This window comes from Tachysurus vachellii, chromosome 15 (assembly GCF_030014155.1).
Source record: "Tachysurus vachellii isolate PV-2020 chromosome 15, HZAU_Pvac_v1, whole genome shotgun sequence".
Classification (NCBI taxonomy): domain Eukaryota; kingdom Metazoa; phylum Chordata; class Actinopteri; order Siluriformes; family Bagridae; genus Tachysurus; species Tachysurus vachellii.
In genome coordinates, this window is record NC_083474.1 from 22388480 (window position 1) to 22410730 (window position 22251).

General features: G+C 39.7%; 1 protein-coding gene across 2 annotated transcripts in view; it reads left to right on the forward strand.

Annotated features, from left to right (window-relative positions):
• Positions 1 to 22251, forward strand: part of robo1 (roundabout, axon guidance receptor, homolog 1 (Drosophila)) — a 193826-nt gene that overhangs the window by 142096 nt on the left and 29479 nt on the right. The window contains exons 4-14 of one of the 2 annotated variants that reach the window (XM_060887640.1): positions 3011 to 3131; positions 4186 to 4324; positions 8846 to 8973; positions 11294 to 11302; positions 12658 to 12782; positions 14378 to 14549; positions 15972 to 16177; positions 17672 to 17753; positions 18531 to 18699; positions 19079 to 19245; positions 19355 to 19476. In XM_060887640.1, coding sequence (XP_060743623.1) covers positions 3011 to 3131; positions 4186 to 4324; positions 8846 to 8973; positions 11294 to 11302; positions 12658 to 12782; positions 14378 to 14549; positions 15972 to 16177; positions 17672 to 17753; positions 18531 to 18699; positions 19079 to 19245; positions 19355 to 19476 — 1440 coding nt within the window. Of the gene's footprint in view, positions 1 to 3010; positions 3132 to 4185; positions 4325 to 8845; positions 8974 to 11293; positions 11303 to 11471; positions 11509 to 12657; positions 12783 to 14377; positions 14550 to 15971; positions 16178 to 17671; positions 17754 to 18530; positions 18700 to 19078; positions 19246 to 19354; positions 19477 to 22251 lie in introns of those variants that run through there. The other variant, XM_060887639.1, reaches the window with a different exon arrangement.

Below are 22251 nucleotides of genomic sequence, written 5' to 3' on the forward strand. Positions count from 1 at the left end.
TCAGACGGCGGGCTGAAGCTGTTTGATAGTGTTTCATTGAGAGTGTTATATATTAGTGTTTGGGTTTTAAGGTGTTTGTTGGTGTTTCGTTGAGAGCGTTATATGTTAGTGTTTGGGTTTTAAGGTGTTTGTTGGTGTTTCGTTGAGAGTGTTATATATTAGTGTTTGGGTTTTAAGGTGTTTGTTGGTGTTTCGTTGAGAGCGTTATATGTTAGTGTTTGGGTTTTAAGGTGTTTGTTGGTGTTTCGTTGAGAGCGTTATATGTTAGTGTTTGGGTTTTAAGGTGTTTGTTGGTGTTTCGTTGAGAGCGTTATATGTTAGTGTTTGGGTTTTAAGGTGTTTGTTGGTGTTTCGTTGAGAGCGTTATATGTTAGTGTTTGGGTTTTAAGGTGTTTGTTGGTGTTTCGTTGAGAGTGTTATATGTTAGTGTTTGGGTTTTAAGGTGTTTGTTGGTGTTTCGTTGAGAGTGTTATATGTTAGTGTTTGGGTTTGAAGGTGTTTGTTGGTGTTTCGTTGAGAGTGTTATATGTTAGTGTTTGGGTTTGAAGGTGTTTGTTGGTGTTTCGTTGAGAGTGTTATATGTTAGTGTTTGGGTTTGAAGGTGTTTGTTGGTGTTTCGTTGAGAGTGTTATATGTTAGTGTTTGGGTTTGAAGGTGTTTGTTGGTGTTTTGTTGAGAGTGTTATATGTTAGTGTTTGGGTTTGAAGGTGTTTGTTGGTGTTTTGTTGAGAGTGTTATATGTTAGTGTTTGGGTTTTAATGTGCTTGTTGGTGTTTCGTTGAGAGTGTTATATGTTAGTGTTTGGGTTTGAAGGTGTTTGTTGGTGTGTCGTTGAGAGTGTTATATGTTAGTGTTTGGGTTTTAATGTGCTTGTTGGTGTTTCGTTGAGAGTGTTATATGTTAGTGTTTGGGTTTGAAGGTGTTTGTTGGTGTTTTGTTGAGAGTGTTATATGTTAGTGTTTGGGTTTTAAGGTGTTTGTTGGTGTTACGTTGAGAGTGTTATATGTTAGTGTTTGGGTTTGAAGGTGTTTGTTGGTGTTTCGTTGAGTGTTATATGTTAGCGTTTGGGTTTGAAGGTTTGCTTGTTTGGGTTTTAAGGTGTTTCTCATCAAATGTTGCCATGGAAACGGTTATGTACTTTAATGAGAGTGTTGATATAAACATAAAAATCAGCCGTCTCTCTCTCTCTCTCTCTCTCTCTCTCTCTCTCGCTCTCTCTTGCTCTTTCCCTCTCTCTCTCGCTCTCTCTCTCGCTCTCTCTCTCTCTGTCTCTCTTGCTCTTTCCCTCTCTCTCTCTCTCTCTCTCTCTCTCTCTCTCTCTCTCTCTCTATCTCTCTTTCTCTCTCTGTCTCTCTTGCTCTTTCCCTCTCTCTCTCTCTCTCTCTCTCTCTCTCTCTCTCTCTCTCTCTCTGCTTTGTTAGCCTTGAGCCATTTAATCCACTCAAACAAACAGTAACTAGATGACACTTCAAAACCCTCTCCAGCTCGACAGGGTGCCTTAAATAACCTCCCCACACTTCCTCCTCTTCACTTCAGCTTTACTCCTGCCTTTTATTTTAACAGCTATATTCATCAATATTAATATTAAAGACGAGGCTCCACGTGGCTTCCGCTCGAGCGGCATCCCGTCCCGTCCTCGTCCCTCCCGTATTGCGCCCCTTGTGTTCGTATTACGTTCAGGAATCATTTCTAAAACAAAGAAATCTTCTAAATCTTTGAAATCACTGCAGTTTCACTAGAAGCAGGATGACAGAAGAGTCAGGAGAGTAGAATCTTTTGGTCATTGTCCGCTTTTGTCTTAGTTTTGTCTCACAGGAACTTAGAAGTGTCTTTGTTTTGTTTTGAACTCAATAGTGTTTTTTTTTTTAATATGTAAAATCTCCAAAATTCAGAAAAATCCTGCTGAAGGTGAAGTATGACTCAGAGTGTTAATAATAAATAAAGGTGTAAAGGAAAGAAAAGTGATGTGGTATTGTGTCGTGTGAAATAATCAGCTTGTGTGTGATAACGGTGAAAGTGCCGCAGGTTTAATGAGCTCGAATACACCAGGTGAAGTTCTCCACCTTCAGAACATCACAGTGCCATAAATTGTGCCGTTTTTAGATCAGCGTTTCTGGTTAAGTAGCTGATATTTTTATTTCCCGGCCTGGTGGTTTGTCAGCTCTGGTGATGTGAGAGCAGTTTCAGACTCAGTGAGACGTGACACAGTGAGACACGAAGCAAGCCCACATGCTGACCTGCTGAAGTGCAGGAGGGTAGGAGGTCCGTCTCCGCGCCGCCGTCACACGCCGCCATCACACACCGCCGTCACACACCGCTCCCACCCTGCTGAGTCTCACCGTGTGGTCCCTCTAATACACCGATCAGTTTCACTGTGTGTGTGTGTGTGTGTGTGTGTGTGTGTGTTGCATTCAGGTAAAAGAGTGCCCTCATGAGTGCTTCAGAACAAAGAAGTGCCCCTTGACCTGTAATCAGATCCTTGGGAACATATAAGTTCACCCACCCACACAGACACACACACATATACACACACACACACACACACACACACACACACACACACACACGAGAAATAAAACCCTCTGTATCATGTTCTTATAGAAAACTAATAAAGGAATGATGAAGTTGGGTTACTGTAAACACGCAGAAGGACAACTTTATCCATTTATGGTTTTATTTAATGTCCACAAATTATGTTTCCTGTTCTTATTGTCTTGATAGTGTTTGGGTTTTAAGGTGTTTGTTAGTGTTATGTTGAGAATGTTAGTGTTTGGGTTTTAAGGTGTTTGTGTTTCATTGAGAAAGCAAGTGTTTGTGTTTTTAGGTGTTTTTCCGGGAATGTTGCTATGGAAACTGTTACGTATTTTTGAACAAGAGTGTTGATATAAACTAAACCTCTGCTGCAGGAAATGAATCACAGTCCTCAATGAAACTGCACTTTAATATCACTGAAATGATCATGTCACATACAGAGACTTTAAGAACTCTCTTTTTTTTATTTCCCGCACAGATCCGAGGCGGGAAGCTGATGATCACCAACACGAGGAAGAGCGACGCAGGGAAGTATGTGTGTGTGGGAACGAACATGATGGGAGAACGGGAGAGCGAAATCGCCGAGCTCACTGTGCTGGGTGGGTCTTATTTTTATCAACGTAATCATTCAAAGATGTCTGTGTTGATGCGGTAGCCTAGTGGTTTAGGTGTTGGATTGATCTGAAGGTTGTGAGTTCGAATCCCACATGCACTGAGCAAGGCCCTTAACCCTCAATTGCTCAGTTAAAATGAATTAAAAATGTCAGTCGCTCTGGATATGGGCATCTGCTAAATGCTGTCAATGTAAAAGCAGCAGGTTTCTCGTTGACTCGGCACTCCTGCTGATCTGGAAGATCTCAGCTAAAGTTGTGGGAAACAAAGGAGAAGAGTCATGCTGCAAAACTCTGAGCTTAATTTAGCAACCAGTCAGTGTGAGATCTCACTGAACTCTGCTTTAATGCAGAGGAACAATCTCTCCCACACACACACACACACACACACACCGCAGAATGTATCAGTCTGTGAGGGAGTGCATGAAAAGATCCAGATGTTACGAGTTTGCGCTTGTCCTGATGAGGAAATCGACAAATCTCTTAAAGACACACACATTAGCTGAAGCTCGTAATCTAAACCGTAATGATTTTATTTTAAAATGTATTCAATTTCGTCATTACTTTATACATCGTTCATGTTACAGAGAGACGTACATCTGACATTGGAGACTCCTTCCATAAACATCGCCAAGCTCTCATAAACCAGCTGTTACCATAGAAACGGTAACGTATTAGAACAAGTGCGCCTGGGACTTGTAGCTTTACCTTCTGTCCAATCAGAATCCAGAACACAGCAGTTTAGTGGTATTAAACAAGGGCTTTGTGCAGTACAGAATAGTTGGACTCTCCGTCATGGAGGAATGATGCACTAGCCGTTCTTTAAGAGCAGTTAAGTTGCCTCTCGCACCCTAAACTGTACAAGAGAGACCACATTGAGAGTACTGCTATAAATGTAGAAGAAAAAACATGTCCTGGCTGATGAAGATGAAATGAAGAACAGAGTGTAAAGAAGCTGTACAGATACAAGCACTTCTCATTCATACAGATGTGTGTGTGTGTGTGTGTGTGTGTGTGTGTGTGTGTGTGTGTGTGGACACAGAGCGACCCAGTTTCCTGCGCAAGCCAAGCAGTCAGTCGGTTCTGGTGGAGCAAAGTGTGGAGTTCAGGTGTGAGGCTCAGGGAGACCCCATCCCCACCGTCCGCTGGAGGAAAGAGGATGGAGACCTGCCTAAGGGACGGTACGATATTGTGTGTGTGTGTGTGTGTGTGTGTGTGTGTGTGTGTTTGTGTTTTTCTTTTACTAGTAATAAATAAAATAAAGTATTTTTTAATCAGTAATAACTACATTCAGTCTATTGCAGGCTTTGAATTGCATTGGCAAATATTTGTATTATTATTATTATTATTATTATTATTATTATTAATATATTTACTTAATTTTTATGAATTAAACACTAAATGACTAAATACTGAATAGGTTACTAATGTTAACTAACTACCCATCTAGTCATCATCAGTATGGCTAACGAGTATGTCGTATCTATCTGTACACCAGCGAATCATCTTGGTCTTTCATCATTGACATTTCTTGGTGATTGATGGAGTTTGGTGTTTGATTGCGATTGCTGGTGTTGAAAGTGTTTTGTGTTTTTGGCTCACTGTTGGTGTTTGATGAAGAATGTTGTACTTTAATGGAAATGTATTAGCTTTTGTTCTGGAGAATGACGGTATTTGTTGATGTTGGTGTTTGGTGAATTTGTATGGTGTTGGTGTTAAATGGAGAATGTAGATTTAAAGTGTTTCTTGGTGTTTGATGGTGTGTTTTGGTGTTTTATCAACCATGTTGGTCCTTTATAGAGAATGTTGATGTTTTGTGTAGTCTTCATCTAGACACAGTATTGATACTTTATACTGATGTTTTGTTAGTGAATTAAGTAACATGTTAGTGTTTGTTTGATGCAGTCGGTGTTTATGTAACATGTTAGTGTTTGATGCAGTCGGTGTTTATGTAACGTTAGTGTTTGATGGAGTCTGTGTGTATGTAACATGTTAGTGTTTGATGGAGTCTGTGTGTATGTAACATGTTAGTGTTTGATGGAGTCAGTGTTTATGTCACATGTTAGTGTTTGATGGAGTCTGTGTTTATGTAACATGTTAGTGTTTGATGGAGTCAGTGTTTATGTAACATGTTAGTGTTTGATGGAGTCTGTGTTTATGTAACATGTTAGTGTTTGATGGAGTCAGTGTTTATGTCACATGTTAGTGTTTGATGGAGTCTGTGTTTATGTAACATGTTAGTGTTTGATGGAGTCAGTGTTTATGTAACAGGTTAGTGTTTGATGGAGTCTGTGTTTATGTAACATGTTAGTGTTTGATGGAGTCTGTGTTTATGTAACAGGTTAGTGTTTGATACAGTCAGTGTTTATGTAACATGTTAGTGTTTGATGGAGTCAGTGTTTATGAAACATGTTAGTGTTTGATGGAGTCGGTGTTTATGTAACATGTTAGTGTTTGTTTGATACAGTCAGTGTTTATGTAACATGTTAGTGTTTGATGGAGTCAGTGTTTATGAAACATGTTAGTGTTTGATGGAGTCGGTGTTTATGTAACATGTTAGTGTTTGTTTGATACAGTCAGTGTTTATGTAACATGTTAGTGTTTGATGGAGTCTGTGTTTATGTAACATGTTAGTGTTTGATGGAGTCTGTGTTTATGTAACATGTTAGTGTTTGATGGAGTCAGTGTTTATGTAACATGTTAGTGTTTGATGGAGTCTGTGTTTATGTAACAGGTTAGTGTTTGATGGAGTCAGGGTTTATGTAACATGTTAGTGTTTGATGGAGTCAGTGTTTATGTAACATGTTGGTGTTTGATGGAGTCTGTGTTTATGTAACAGGTTAGTGTTTGATGGAGTCTGTGTTTATGTAACATGTTGGTGTTTGATGGAGTCTGTGTTTATGTAACAGGTTAGTGTTTGATGGAGTCTGTGTTTATGTAACATGTTAGTGTTTGTTTGATACAGTCAGTGTTTATGTAACATGTTAGTGTTTGATGGAGTCAGTGTTTATGTAACATGTTAGTGTTTGATGGTGTCTGTGTTTATGTAACAGGTTAGTGTTTGATGGTGTCTGTGTTTATGTAACATGTTAGTGTTACATAACATGTTAGTGTTTGATGGAGTCAGTGTTTATGTAACAGGTTAGTGTTTGATGGTGTCTGTGTTTATGTAACATGTTAGTGTTTGATGGTGTCTGTGTTTATGTAACATGTTAGTGTTACATAACATGTTAGTGTTTGATGGAGTCAGTGTTTATGTAACAGGTTAGTGTTTGATGGAGTCTGTGTTTATGTAACATGTTAGTGTTTGATGGAGTCAGGGTTTATGTAACATGTGAGTGTTTGATGGTGTCTGTGTTTATGTAACAGGTTAGTGTTTGATGGTGTCTGTGTTTATGTAACATGTTAGTGCTTGTTTGATACAGTCAGTGTTTATGTAACATGTTAGTGTTTGATGGAATCAGTGTTTATGTAACATGTTAGTGTTTGATGGAGTCTGTGTTTATGTAACATGTTAGTGTTTGATGGAATCAGTGTTTATGTAACATGTTAGTGTTTGATGGAGTCTGTGTTTATGTAACATGTTAGTGTTTGATGGAGTCTGTGTTTATGTAACATGTTAGTGTTTGATGGAGTCTGTGTTTATGTAACATGTTAGTGTTTGATGGAGTCTGTGTTTATGTAACATGTTAGTGTTTGATGGAGTCAGTGTTTATGTAACATGTTAGTGTTTGATGGAGTCAGGGTTTATGTAACATGTTAGTGTTTGATGGAGTCTGTGTTTATGTAACATGTTAGTGTTTGATGGAGTCAGTGTTTATGTAACATGTTAGTGTTTGATGGAGTCTGTGTTTATATAACAGGTTAGTGTTTGATGGAGTCAGGGTTTATGTAACATGTTAGTGTTTGATGGAGTCAGTGTTTATGTAACATGTTAGTGTTTGATGGAGTCAGGGTTTATGTAACATGTTAGTGTTTGATGGAGTCAGTGTTTATGTAACATGTTAGTGTTTGATGGTGTCTGTGTTTATGTAACAGGTTAGTGTTTGATGGTGTCTGTGTTTATGTAACATGTTAGTGTTTGATGGTGTCTGTGTTTATGTAACAGGTTAGTGTTTGATGGTGTCTGTGTTTATGTAACATGTTAGTGTTTGTTTGATACAGTCAGTGTTTATGTAACATGTTAGTGTTTGATGGAGTCAGTGTTTATGTAACATGTGAGTGTTTGATGGTGTCTGTGTTTATGTAACAGGTTAGTGTTTGATGGTGTCTGTGTTTATGTAACATGTTAGTGTTTGTTTGATACAGTCAGTGTTTATGTAACATGTTAGTGTTTGATGGAGTCAGTGTTTATGTAACATGTGAGTGTTTGATGGAGTCTGTGTTTATGTAACATGTTAGTGTTTGATGGAGTCTGTGTTTATGTAACATGTTAGTGTTTGATGGAGTCTGTGTTTATGTAACATGTTAGTGTTTGATGCAGTCTGTGTTTATGTAACATGTTAGTGTTTGATGGAGTCTGTGTTTATGTAACATGTTAGTGTTTGATGGAGTCAGTGTTTATGTAACATGTTAGTGTTTGATGGAGTCTGTGTTTATGTAACAGGTTAGTGTTTGATGGAGTCAGGGTTTATGTAACATGTTAGTGTTTGATGGAGTCAGTGTTTATGTAACATGTTGGTGTTTGATGAAGTCTGTGTTTATGTAACATGTTAGTGTTTGTTTGATACAGTCAGTGTTTATGTAACATGTTAGTGTTTGATGCAGTCAGTGTTTATGTAACATGTTAGTGTTTGATGGTGTCTGTGTTTATGTAACATGTTAGTGTTTGATGGAGTCTGTGTTTATGTAACATGTTAGAGTTTGATGGAGTCAGTGTTTATGTAACAGGTTAGTGTTTGATGGTGTCTGTGTTTATGTAACAGGTTAGTGTTTGATGGTGTCTGTGTTTATGTAACATGTTAGTGTTTGATGGAGTCAGTGTTTATGTAACATGTTGGTGTTTGATGGAGTCTGTGTTTATGTAACAGGTTAGTGTTTGATGGAGTCTGTGTTTATGTAACATGTTAGTGTTTGTTTGATACAGTCAGTGTTTATGTAACATGTTAGTGTTTGATGGAGTCTGTGTTTATGTAACATGTTAGTGTTTGATGGAGTCTGTGTTTATGTAACATGTTAGTGTTTGATGGAGTCAGTGTTTATGTAACATGTTAGTGTTTGATGGAGTCTGTGTTTATGTAACATGTTAGTGTTTGATGGAGTCTGTGTTTATGTAACATGTTAGTGTTTGATGGAGTCAGTGTTTATGTAACATGTTAGTGTTTGATGGAGTCAGTGTTTATGTAACATGTTAGTGTTTGATGGAGTCTGTGTTTATGTAACATGTTAGTTTTTGAGCTGTGTTTTTTTGACTAAAAGTTGGTGATTTATTGAGTATATGAATGATATAGTCTTTGGGTTTTAAGGTGTTTCCTGGTTTTTCATTTAAGAATGTTAGTGTTTTGTTGAAAGTGTTGCTGATGATCTGTTAGGAATTGAGAGTGTTAGTGTTTGGGTTGTTCCACTTGGAGTGTCATTGCAGATGCTGAATGTTGTATTTAAATGTATGTTAAGCGTTCTTTTTTGAGAGCAGTTTTGGTCTTTGATGTCATGTTACGGTGTTTGTTAGTGTTTCAATGAGAATATGTGTGTGTGTTTCTCAGGTTCGAGATCCGTGATGATCACACCCTGAAGCTGAAGAGGCTGAGCTCGGCCGATGCCGGCTCCTACACCTGCCTGGCGGAGAACATGATGGGGAAGGCAGAAGCCACGGCCACCCTCACCGTCCACGGTGAGACGTCCAGCACCTTCAATACTCACTTTCATTTTAAACCAGTATTCATAATTAAAACCATAATTATTGGCACCCTTCTTAGAAACAATATTCAGTCACACCTATCAGGTCTTATCATCTCATTTTGCTAAAAGTTGCCAATCATTTTGGAAATGGTTGATGCTCATGAACTGATAATCGCTTCATCCAGAGAGGTTTGAAGCGTGTTGTTACTGTAACATCCTAATGAAGATAAACAATAAGATGTTTTGTGAGTCTGGTTTCTCCCACATGACTTCATGGCATTGGTTTTAGCTCTGCTCCAGCTCCTCTGAGGAAGAGATAATAGGATAAGCTTGGCGTCCATGCACCGATTGGAACAGGAAGTGGTGTGTAAGCGTCCGTCGGGAGGTTCAGTTAAGAACGCTAAAGCCCTGAGGGATTCACTCCCATTTAACATTATTCTGATGCCATCAGCCTGGGAAGAGAAGTTAAGAAATAGAAGAGTGAGAGGAATTGTCTTTCGGGGCTAATAAAAGACGATGAATAATAATTTGTGTCTCTGCGATTTAGATCGTAAAGGATGAATAAAAAGCCTCGTACTTCTGCTCTGACTCTGTGATTTAATGTAGAGATGCCTTCCAGACTCAACACAAACAATTCTCCTGATGGCTTTATAACTGTTCAAATAGATTTTATGACACTGGGATCATTGTGTAAATCATCACTATTGCGCTCTCGCTCTACAGTAAACATTCAGCACAGTGCAGAGCGAGTATTTTACTGCGACGTCGCAGAACAATGACAGCATTGTGCTTTTAAACCCTCCAGCGTGAAATTTCTCTTTTCCTTTCCAGCTCCGGTTACGAGGCTTTCCTACACGCCACAATCACCGCGTTATTTTTTTACATGTCTGAAACGACGGACACGTTTAATAAAAAAAAAAAGCCATCGTCAGATACCTCATTTACTAAAATCGCCCCAGGTGGAGATTCTGTTCACGAAATGGTGCGTGTCGTGGATTATTTCGGGTAACGCTCAGCTGGATGGGGCAGATTTGCATTTGTTTGGAACGGAGCATAAAGTTATTCACGTGGACGAACGACTCGGAATAAAAAATTAGCCGTGAAGAGATAATGCAGGGTTACAAACGAGGCCTTCCTCTTCTGGTAATTTAGTCGTTAGAGCTGATCTATTTGCGGAAAGCCAGAGTCCTGCGAGCGGCCGTGTTAATGAGGCTTGTACAGGAAGGGGAGAGGGGAATGTTTCGAGAAAACTCACCAAAAAAACCTCACACACAGGAGAATTGCGTCGATTCACACGAAGCCGCTCGGCTCTTCACGTCTCTGCCTGTTCACAGATTTATTCACTGTAACCTCTTTACAAATGAACAACGCCGGTGTGAAATCCAGCATGCGAACGCTCAGAGATTAGATAAGAGATTAGAAAATGTTGAAGTGGCTTTTGAGTCTAGTTTTGCAAGATTTAATTCATTACATCACTGAACGTTGGATGAACTCCAGATGTATTCACTTTCATTATGGTGGAAAAAAAACAGGAACACAAATAAGACTCGTCTCAACGTCTTTATACCACAGTGACCCCGAGTTCTGAAATCTGATTGGTCAGAATGTGGTGATTCAAGATCACACTATTGGAGCATCTCAGAGAGCAGAAATGGGTTTGATATCAACATTTACTTTGAAGATGTAAACGTTTGTGTGGAAAAAAACAAACTGTTGTATTGTAGATGAAACAGAAATCCTGATGAAACATTACAAATTGTTTTTTAAAAAAAAGGTCCTGAGTGTGTATTTTCATATGAGCTTCTTATTAACACCACTGTGGACTGAGACATGACAAAAACGTTCAATCATCAACATGGACACGATAAAAACAGGAGGAATTAAATTTCATTTCTTTGGCCTCTGACTGGAAAATGAATCATAATTGATTTGGTAAAGATTCTGTAAGGAGACATTTGTTTATTTAACATTTATGGAAGGAGTCTCCAGTGTCAGAGGTTAAAGGTCCAACTTAAATGTTCTGTCAACGAGCTGAAATTGTTTATAGCTACTATAATATTAAATATAATTATAAACAGATGAAAATAAATCTCTATGGTATAAAAGAAATAAAACAGTTGTAATAGGAAAATGTTTGTCGTTAGCATCACGACCACTCGTGTTTAATTCATTCCTCATTGTGTATCAGCTATACCGTGTGATGTCTTGTGTCATTTCATTTTGCCTCATGACAATTATGATTTATTTACTCATCTATCACGTGTTGTTTTTCTTTTTTCTTTTTTCTTTCTTTTTCTTTTCTCCTCTTTCAGTTATGTCTGGTAAGTCGCACCGTCATCATCCGTCACCTTATATCACTGCCCTGACAGCAACAGGAAGTTGTCAGAAGCACCATTCATCCACCTTCCATCCAATCAGCACGCTTGTCTCGGTTGTCATCGGCAACACTGACACCCACTACAGGCCGTGTGGGTTAAATGGTTAAAAAAGAAAAAAAAAAAAAGAATGCTATTTCCAAGCGTTCAAGGTAATGTTGTCAAAGAAAATTGCCTGGTTTTATTCCACAGAAGCTTCACGTCTTTCTAAATTCTCATCTTTGGTCCTTCAGAGCTCTGGAGTACGAGGACTGACAGGCCCGAGATTGCTTTAGGTTTCAGTGGTGGCTTTTGGCTGTAAAAGAGAAACCGGTTGTGGTTGATATTTGAGGTGGGGGGAGGAAGCTGCTGTCACGGTTTTATTTTATCGGCATCAGGAGAAAAAAAGTAGTGAGTGTCGTGAATACTTATCGATGTGGTGGATAGAAAGCAGCAGCCCTCGTGAGCACGGAGATGGAGTTCGTCATTAAGATTCATGGGAAGTCCGCGTCTTACGCCCACCTGCCGCCGTCACCGGGACAGATGGCCCAAATTTATCCCCTGTTCCAGTGGCAGTGTTAGCACTCTGTGCCCTTGCCTATGCAAATGAAGCCACTGGGAGTTTCACGGCAGCTTTCCTTTCATTTACATTTGCTTTAGTTCCCCAACACATCTCCTTTAATATGAATAAATAAATAAATAAATACATGAGGTGTAGACGGATATTCATGGGGATTTCGCTTTAATCGAACAGCAAAAAAGCCTAAAACTAGTGTTTTTTTCCAGACTTTCCACTCTTTAATATGATGTGGTAGCCATAGTAACAGCAACGAAAGCAAAGCGATGCATGAAAAATAGAAACTATTTGATGAATGTTCAGCCATTAAAACTCAACCAAATAAGAACAGGTGAAGAGTTTTAAAAATGTATTAAAATAAAAATCATTAGTTGCTAACTGTGCTAGCAAGAGAGAGCACGTGAGAGTCGCATGCTAGCTAGCTAGCTACATCGGTTACTTTATGGAGATTTAGTCCGAGTTTTCCGAAGTAATCCACAGCTCTGCTGGATTCATTGGTCTGATTGGTCAGACAGTGTTGATTAGTTTACTGTTACAGTTAAATTGCTGAGGTTTATGAGGAATAAAACACTCTGGGATGCGCTGTTGAAGGAAAATAAACAATGAACATGACAGCGTGACCTGAAGTGTTTTATTTTCACTAGTTATAGTTTGTGAAGTCTTTAATGCTGTGTTGTGTCACTTTTTGAATCAGTGATTAACATATACTTTCTCTCACACACACACACACACACACACACTTTAGTGCCGCCGGTGTTCGCGGTGCGGCCGAGGAACCAGGTGGTGGGGTTGGGACGCACCGTGACGTTTCAGTGCGAGGCGACAGGAAGCCCACAGCCGGCCATCTTCTGGCAACGAGAAGGGAGTCAGGTGAGAGAAACATACAGCAGATCCAGGAGCTAATTGTAAATTTGCTAATTGCTAATTGTATTATTATTATTATTATTATTATTATTATTATTTTTATCTTTTAGTTTTATTATCTTTTGTATTTAGACAAGCATTTCCTTTTGCTTAGCGTCTTTTTACTGTGATTAAAGTGGCTCACTATGATCAGAAACACAATAGTTGCACTATTACGGAAAAAAATAAGTCCATAATAATAAGAAATTATTACGAGGAAAGAGTCTTTTAGGTCTGAGATAATTAAATCTTTTTATTACATGAAAAATATTTTGTTACAAGCAAAGTTTCTGATTATTACATGAAAAGTATCTTGTTTATACAAACTATCTCGTTATTATCTGAAAAGAATCTTGTGATCGTGTGAAAAGTATCTCGTTATTACAAGTGACGTATCTCATTATCGTGTATCTCATAATTCCAAAGCAAGTTGTTATGACAAGCAAAGTATCTCACTTTTGTATGAACTATCTTGTTATTACAAAGTAACTAATTATGATGTGAAAAAGTATTTTGTTATTGCAAGCAAAGTATCTCATTATTATCCGAAAAGAATCGTATTGTGCGAAGAGTATCTCGTTATTACAAAGTATCTCGTTATTACAAGTGAAGTATTTTGTGTTTTGTGAAGTGTTTTGAATATCTATCATAGTTATTGGATCGTATCTCGTTATTGAGAAAAATATCGGTGTTATTAGAAATGCTTAATTTTTTTACAAGAAACGCATCTCGTTGTTGTTACAGAGCAACTCGTTTTGTCTTGCTTTCTTCTATACATCCAAAATCTATGTTATGTTACGTATTAAACTAAAACAACAGATTCCACAAAAGTAACATCATCATATGATTAACAGCGAGACGCTTTGTCCAAATCACAAGACACCGTAGTTTCTTGTAATACGGAGAATATTTTTCCTTGTAATAAAAAGAAGCTGATGGAAATTTTTTCCTGCATGTTTTTTTTTTGTGAATTATAGATTTTAGCAAGCTGTGTTTACATCTGTAATTCCTAATTGTGCTCTCCAGAATCCCCGCCCCCAATCACACACACTTTTTTTTATTTTTTGCATTATTAATATGCCGTGCTCTGGAGCTAATGCTGAGACAGGACTGCTTTCCTTCTAAATGTCTTTATTTCCTGATGATTTATTGCAGTTTGGTAATAAGTTCGTAGTATGAAACCCCCCTCAACCACCCTGCCCGAACCCCCAGACACACACACACACACGCACACCCCTGCTGTGGGATAGATTTATGAACTCTTCAGTGTTCCAGCTCCAGCTGTGCTTATTAAACACACCTTCAGGGAGAAACACACACTGCTTCAGGCAGCCAGACAGAGTGATCTCAACACACACACACACACACACACACACACACACACACCTGCCCTAGGACTGTCGGAAATACTTCAAGAGTGTATTTTCAAACCGAGCAGCTTTACTTCACATACGTCAGTGTCCTGCTTTTTGTTTTGTTTATTTATTTATTTATTTATTTATTTATTTTTTAAGTAAATCTCTGTCATAGTTCTCTCCTCAATCTTGTTCTCCTCTCTGCAGAACCTGCTGTTCTCCTCCCAGCCTCCTCAATCCTCCAGCCGGTTCTCCGTGTCTCAGACCGGTGATCTGACCATCACAGGAGTGGAGCGCGGAGACAGCGGCTACTACAGCTGCCAGGCGCTCAACATTGCAGGAAGTGTGATCACTAAAGCTCTGCTGGAGGTCACAGATAGTAAGAAACACACACACACACATGCACAAACACACACACAAACACTAAAGAAACACACGCAATACACGAGGATCGCCGAATGGCAGAACAGACGGAGCCACAAATAAGCAAAGAGGCAGAAAATGGACAAAAAACTAATTAAATTAAATAAAAATTAAATAATATATATTATTACAATAATATCTAAAAATCAGTGTGTAGTTTCCTTTAAAAAAAACTTTCAAATTTCATATTAAAGTTTGGCCAAAAATGCTTTATTTTTAACATAAGATTTTAATTTTTATTTTTTTTTTGTGATGGCTGTAGTCATGTCCACACACGTGAACAGAAGAGGGAATTGTTATGAACGCTCTGTTACGATGTATATGACGAGTCTCGGTACGAATTCTGCTGCAAATCTAATGATTCTGAATATTGTAGAAAATGTGTTGGATTTTATGTTACTGTAACTGTAACTATGTAAAGTGTAAAACTCTAACAGGACTGACTGCACACTCGCTTTGTTGGTTTATTTCTGTCCCTTGAAAATATCGTGATGTTCAACCATCACTCCTGTTTTTCTTACGAAACTTTTCGTGACGCTCCGAATAAATCTGAGCGCACAAACGATCCTCGTGTCTCACCGAAGGCGCTGTTAGCAATAACAGAATCTCAGTAATTACACAATTTATTGCTGTTTCTTGTCAGGAATAATGAAGCGTCCAGGATTGTTTTATTATTTTTTGCTTTATCTTGCTGTAAGCTCTGAGACGTAAGCGCTAATAAAGCTAGCGGTACCTAAACAAACGGAGCCTTTTTCGCTAATGTATGTTTCCGTCCTGTTTATACAGCGGATAAGGGTTGATTTAATAGTCTTAATTAAATTGATTGATATCTCAGAAGTGTGTTTTTTTTACGCCAGTGGTATAAACCGAACACATGCCTGTGTTAGCGCACGTGCCGGAGCCTGCACTTGTCCGAGCGTGTACGTGAGAGGACGTTCTCCACCACGTTGTTTATACGTTTTACAAAGAGCTCAGCGCTCGGAATGTCGGCGCTATTAATCTCCTTTATTTCATTCGCCGTCGCTCGGCTACTGCTGCTGAGTGAGTGGAAAATTGCTTCCAGTTGAAAAAATTAGCTTTCATTATGCGTTCTCTCTCTCTCTCTCTCTCTCTCTCCTTTTATCTTCAATCCAAGTGTTGATTTGCTCTCTCACTCTGATTCTCTCTCCTTTTTTCACTTTTGAGAGTTGATTCTGTTCATTTTTTCAATTACAGCTGTTGATTCTGTCACTCTTTCTGTACCTTTCTATTCTGTCTCTCTCAATCTTTGTTGCTCTCTCTCTCCATTTATCAGGTGTTTATTCTCTCTCTCTCTCTCTCTCTCTCTCTCTCTCTCTCTCTCTCTCTCTCTCTCTCTCTCTCTCTCTCTCTGATCCAGTCATTTCAGACCGCCCTCCACCTGTCATCCGTCAGGGACCCACCAATCACACAGTTCCGCTGGACAGTACGGTGGTTCTGGGCTGCAGGGCGACAGGAAGTCCTTCACCCACCATCATGTGGAAGAAAGATGGAGTTCTGGTGTCTGCTCATGACTCCCGCTTTAAGCTGCTGGACTCTGGAGGTCTGCAGATCCGATATGCCAAGGTACAACTCCCAGAACATCATCACAGGCTTAAGATCCCCAGAGTTAATACACTGATCTGTCTCGTTAGCTATTCATTTGTGGATTGAGGAGTCTGATTGTCTGAGTCTAATTACCTGATATTGGTTTGCTCAGTCTGAATGGCTGAGATTGAGTGACTGAGCAGGGAAAACTTTGATTGTCTGATTTTGGTTGACTGAGTCTGATTGGCTGATTTTAATTGACTGAGTCTGATTGGCTGATTTTAATTGACTGAGTCTGATTGGCTGGTTTTAATTGACTGAGTCTGATTGGCTGATTTTGATTGACTGAGTCTGATTGGCTGGTTTTAATTGACTGAATCTGATTGGCTGATTTTGATTGACTGAGTCTGATTGGCTGGTTTTAATTGACTGAGTCTGATTGGCTGATTTTGATTGACTGAGTCTGATTGGCTGATTTTGATTGACTGAGTCTGATTGGCTGATTTTGACTGAGTCTGATTGGCTGACGGTTCTATGGCTGGTGCAGTGAGGAGGGTCAGTAATGACACATATCTGCATTTCCACTCAGAACATGTTTTATATGAACAACTAATATAGACAACTTACTCCATATGAGAGAGAGAGAGAGAGAGAGAGAGAGAGAGAGAGAGAGAGAGAGATAGAGAGAATGAGGGAAAGAGAGTAACAGAGACATTGAAATTTCTGTGAAATGTTCAGAATGTTATTTCTCTCTATAGTGCAAAGGAAAGAAATGCAGCTGTGTGTGTGTGTGTGTGTGTGTGTGTGTGTGTGTGTGTGTGTGTGTGTGTGTGCGCTGAGTCCTATAGAAGGAGTTTATGATCATAGAATCAGAATTAGAAAATGAATTTTTATTGAGACGTAATTTTTGGTCATTATGTTTTTTCTTGCTTTCTTTATAGACGCTGCTCTGATGTTATTTCTTTCCCACAGGATTATTTTATAGATATGTGCAGATTTATTCCTAAGTTGCACGAGTCATAAATACCGAGCGTACTATAAACTACAAACAAACAGAAAGAGTTGGATAGAGTTGTTAGATTTTGATATGGTGTATTGTTACTCTTTTTTTACCAAAATGAAATGGAACACAATAACTTCCTCTCTATCTTTAATGCCTTTACCCTGATTGTTCATTTCGTCTTCTCAGCTGTCTGGGCACTTGTCCTTTTATGGAGTTTTGTGGGTGTGACTTTATGCAAATGAGCAGTGATTAACATAGACACACAGGGACGAAGAAAATCAGGCATTCTTCTAACATTCTGATTTTGCTTTTCTTTCTTTTTTTTCTCCACTCCTGAGGAAATTCCAGGACGTTCAAAATTGGTCTGATAATTTTAGCTGTCACTCAAATAGACATCTCGGCCATTTTAGAAGCACATGTAACATCTTGCATAGTTAAGTCATAAAAAAAAAAAAAAACACTGAAGATAAATGATTTTTTTTTTTTTTTTTTTTTTTTTTTTTTTTTTTTTTTGTATTATTGTGATTTAGCTTGGAGACACGGGTGTGTATACATGTGTAGCGTCCAGTCCCAGTGGAGAAGCATCATGGAAGGCCTACCTGGAAGTTCAAGGTTGGGACACACACACACACACACACACTCACACACACACACACACACATACACTTTTAGGATGTGTGCATGGAGAGAGAGTGAAAGGCAAATGAAACATGAATGACTCTGTAATTGCTTGTCTCCGTCCTTCATAGGTGACTGACATTATAATAACTTGAAATGACAGTAAAAGAGAGAGAGAGAGAGACAGAGAGGGAGAGAGAGAGAGAGAGAGAGAGAGAGAGAGAGAGAGAGAGAGAGAGAGAGAGAGAGAGAGAGAGAGAGAGAGAGAGAGAGAGAGAGAGAGAGAGAGAGAGAGTGGGCGAGAGAGACAGACAGAGAGAGAGAGAGAGAGACAGACAGACAGAGCGAGAGAGAGAGAGAGAGAGAGACAGAGAGAGAGAGACAGACAGAGAGCGAGAGAGAGAGACAGAGAGACAGACAGAGAGCGAGACAGAGACAGACAGACAGAGAGAGCGAGACAGAGACAGAGAGAGACAGAAAGAGAGAGAGACAGACAGAGCGCAAGAGAGAGAGAGAGAGAGAGAAAGACAGACAGAGGGGGGGAGAGAGCGAGAGAGAGACAGACAGAGAGAGAGAGAGCGAGACAGAGACAGAGAGAGACAGACAGAGAGAGAGAGACAGACAGAGAGCGAGAGAGGGAGAGATAGAGAGAGAGAGAGACAGACAGACAGACAGAGAGAGCGAGACAGAGACAGAGAGAGACAGACAGAGAGCGAGAGAGACAGAGAGAGAGACTATTCGATCATCTCCATCTTTTCCTTCCTGTTACAGAGTTCGGTATAGGAGTTCAGCCCGGCCGACCCACCGACCCAAACCTGATACCTAGCGCTCCCTCCAAACCCGAGGTCATGGATGTCACTCGCACCACCGTGTCTCTGTCCTGGAAGCCTGACCTTCACTCCGGAGCCACGCCCACCTCATACATCATTGAGGCCTTCAGGTGGCAGCTTTAATCTTTTACTTATGATAAATTCTAAATGTCAGCATGGAGACTATCACTCACCTTTACATGAGCGCCTGCTGGAATGTTGGAAAGTCCTAAAATAAGCTGATTCTATTAAATGCGACGCGACACAGGAAGCGACACAGGAAGCGACACAGGAAGCGACACGGGAACGCTAAAGCGAATGAGCAACATTAATTTTTTGTAAATTTGTAAACAAGCAGAACAATGAATAAAATAACAACTTCCTGAGTACCATTCTTTAATCTCCAACACTACAGCAGCAGTTTAACTTAACTTCCTTTGCTAAGTAGCGATTCAGTTCAGGCCTTAGCATGGGGAATGTGTTAAGGGTCCACTGTTGTGTTTCCTGCAGTCATGCAGCAGGCAGTAGCTGGCACACGCTAGCAGAGCATGTGAGGACCGAGAGCTATGTGCTGAAGGGTCTGAAGTCCAGCGCCGTCTATCTCTTCTTGGTCAGGGCGGCTAACGCGTATGGCCTGAGTGACCCGAGTCCCATCAGCGACGCCATCAAAACACAAGGTGAACACATTGCGAGCAAGCAGTAAACATGCTAACATGACAAACACTGTATGCATCTGTAGAGATTTAATGAGTGTTTAAGTCCTGATGAACTTGTGTGTGTACACAGAAATTCCTCCAACCAGTCAGGGAGTGGAGCACGGGCAGATCCAGAGGGAGCTCGGAGATGTCGTCATTCACCTCCACAACCCCACCATCCTTTCCTCCTCCTCCATCCGTGTGCAGTGGACAGTAAGATATCCATCTCACGTTTACATTTGCATCGGCTGTGCTCTCAGGGTGGGCGGGGCATACTCTTTCTCTCCTGTCAATCACAGTGATGCAAAACAATGAGAGTTTTTGAGCTCAGGTATGTGGAAGAGGGCAGATAGCGTTGTTCCATGAGTCACGTGTTAACCTGTAAACGTGTAGCTTATTTGTTTGAAGTAATTATTTTTGCTCGTTAGAATTCGATCCAACATCGGAGCATTAAAGTAACGCCATTCCTCGTCTAGGTAATTTCTCAAAAACACAAACTGCAGATTTACTCTCTCTCACTCATCTTCTACCTCTTATCCGAACTACCTCGGGTCACGGGGAGCCTGTGCCTATCTCAGGCGTCATCGGGCATCAAGGCAGGATACACCCTGGACGGAGTGCCAACCCATCACAGGGCACACACACACACACTCTCATTCACACACAATCACACACTACGGACAATTTTCCAGAGATGCCAATCAACCTACCATGCATGTCTTTGGACCGGGGGAGGAAACCGGAGTACCCGGAGGAAACCCCGAGGCACGGGGAGAACATGCAAACTCCACACACACAAGGCGGAGGCGGGAATCGAACCCCCAACCCTGGAGGTGTGAGGCACACGTGCTAACCACTAAGCCGCCGTGCCCCCCACTGCAGATTTAAAGTTTATATATTATAGAAATATTAAAAGTTACTTATATAAAGTTCATCAAACTAATCAAAGCAGAGTGTCTTCGGAGTGAACGTGTCTTCTGTTCATTTCTCGGTAAAGATCAGCCGTCACAGCTGACGTCTTTTTCACTTCCACCCACGAACCCTGCATGAGTCTGTGATTGTAGTTTATGTTTTTAAACCTGTAATAAATTTGCAATGTGCTGGAAATGTGCTTAATGCACCGTGAGCACCTCTCCTTCCAGCCAGGCCGGTGTTCGTAGTAAAATACACACATGTCGTTCGGTGTCAGGATTTTGGACCCTTCACACTTTTTCGAGTGTATAATGAGTTGCAGCTGAGATGACAGGTTTTATTGGCCTGCATTACGTTCTTTACAAGGCTGCACAGTTCTCTACATTAGAACCATATGGAGGAGATCCTACTCTTGTCTTTCTACAAAAGCTTTATGGCTTCTGAATCAAAAAAAATCAACGAGTTCAATATTAAGTTCTGCGCTTAACATGGACCGATGTAGACGAAACAAAGCCTGGAGATGATTCGCCGTTCCTACGAGAACTCGCTCATGATATCGTGAATGTTGTGTACAAATTACTTAGAAAGACACGAGTCCTTGCACAAGCTCCTGCGTCGTTTCTTCTGAGTTCTCGCGTTTGCGGTTAACTCCAAGAGCGCGAGATCCTGGTGGAAACAGACACAAGAGATTATCTGCTTGGAGATAGCTTCAGGCCAGCAGAAGTCTGCGAGTCTCCGAGCGGTAAGTGGTGTAGTATTTCCTAAGACGATAAAATGTTTCCACATTGTCGCATTTCTTTACAATTTGCCTCTCCGTCTAATTGTCGCTACGTTGTCAGTACAGTCTGTCTTTCCCTGGTGTGCGATCATCGTGCTCTTTTACGGAAAGTTCAGCCTGTCCATCTGAACACCACAAAGACAGAGCTTCTATAATGAAAGCTGTCAGTTCCTGCTATAACGCAGTGACACACAAAAGTGGAATTACTTTACCACCCACACCACGTGCTAGTCACCATGACCTTAGCTTGAAAAGCACATATTTATCCTTTAATAAATTGTGCAACGTGGCAAGAAATCCAGAACACAACATATTTGCATACCGAAATCTGATAGGCTCTTATATTTTATGATTTAATAACACTTTTTTGTTTGACCAAAACTTTTTTTTTTTTTTTTACAAACTTTACTCGATTATAAACTTGTTTGTTTTGTGTAAACTAATCTGTATTAATGCGCTCACGAAGATAGCTTACATTACGTTAATTTACTGCATTGTCTTAGCTACAACATTTACACGTGGTCGATGTTTAGGTTGCCATGACACCAAAACGTGGCCTGAACAACACGCTGGAGCTTCACTGCAGCTAGATAATGAATTCAGGATTTCTTGTTGATTAGACATATTGCGAAATCTGTGAAACATACTGTATCATTAATGATTAGCTCCATTGTCACTTTGTTGTTAACACGTAGTAGCTTTGTTAATTAGAATAGTGTCACATTAGACCTACTTTAACATTACTGATTAGACCTACTGTAACTTTAGACACGCTGTAATATTGTTGATTAATATTGTTGATTAGACACGCTGTAATATTGTTGATTAGACACGCTGTAATATTGTTGATTAGACACGCTGTAATATTGTTGATTAGACACGCTGTAATATTGTTGATTAGACACATTGTAATATTGTTGATTAGACACGTTGTAATATTGTTAATTAATATTGTTGATTAGACACGCTGTAATATTGTTGATTAGACATGCTGTAATATTGTTGATTAGACATGCTGTAATATTGTTGATTAGACACATTGTAATATTGTTGATTAGACACGTTGTAATATTGTTAATTAATATTGTTGATTAGACACGCTGTAATATTGTTGATTAGACATGCTGTAATATTGTTGATTAGACACATTGTAATATTGTTGATTAGACACGTTGTAATATTGTTAATTAATATTGTTGATTAGACACGCTGTAATATTGTTGATTAGACATGCTGTAATATTGTTGATTAGACATGCTGTAATATTGTTGATTAGACATGCTGTAATATTGTTGATT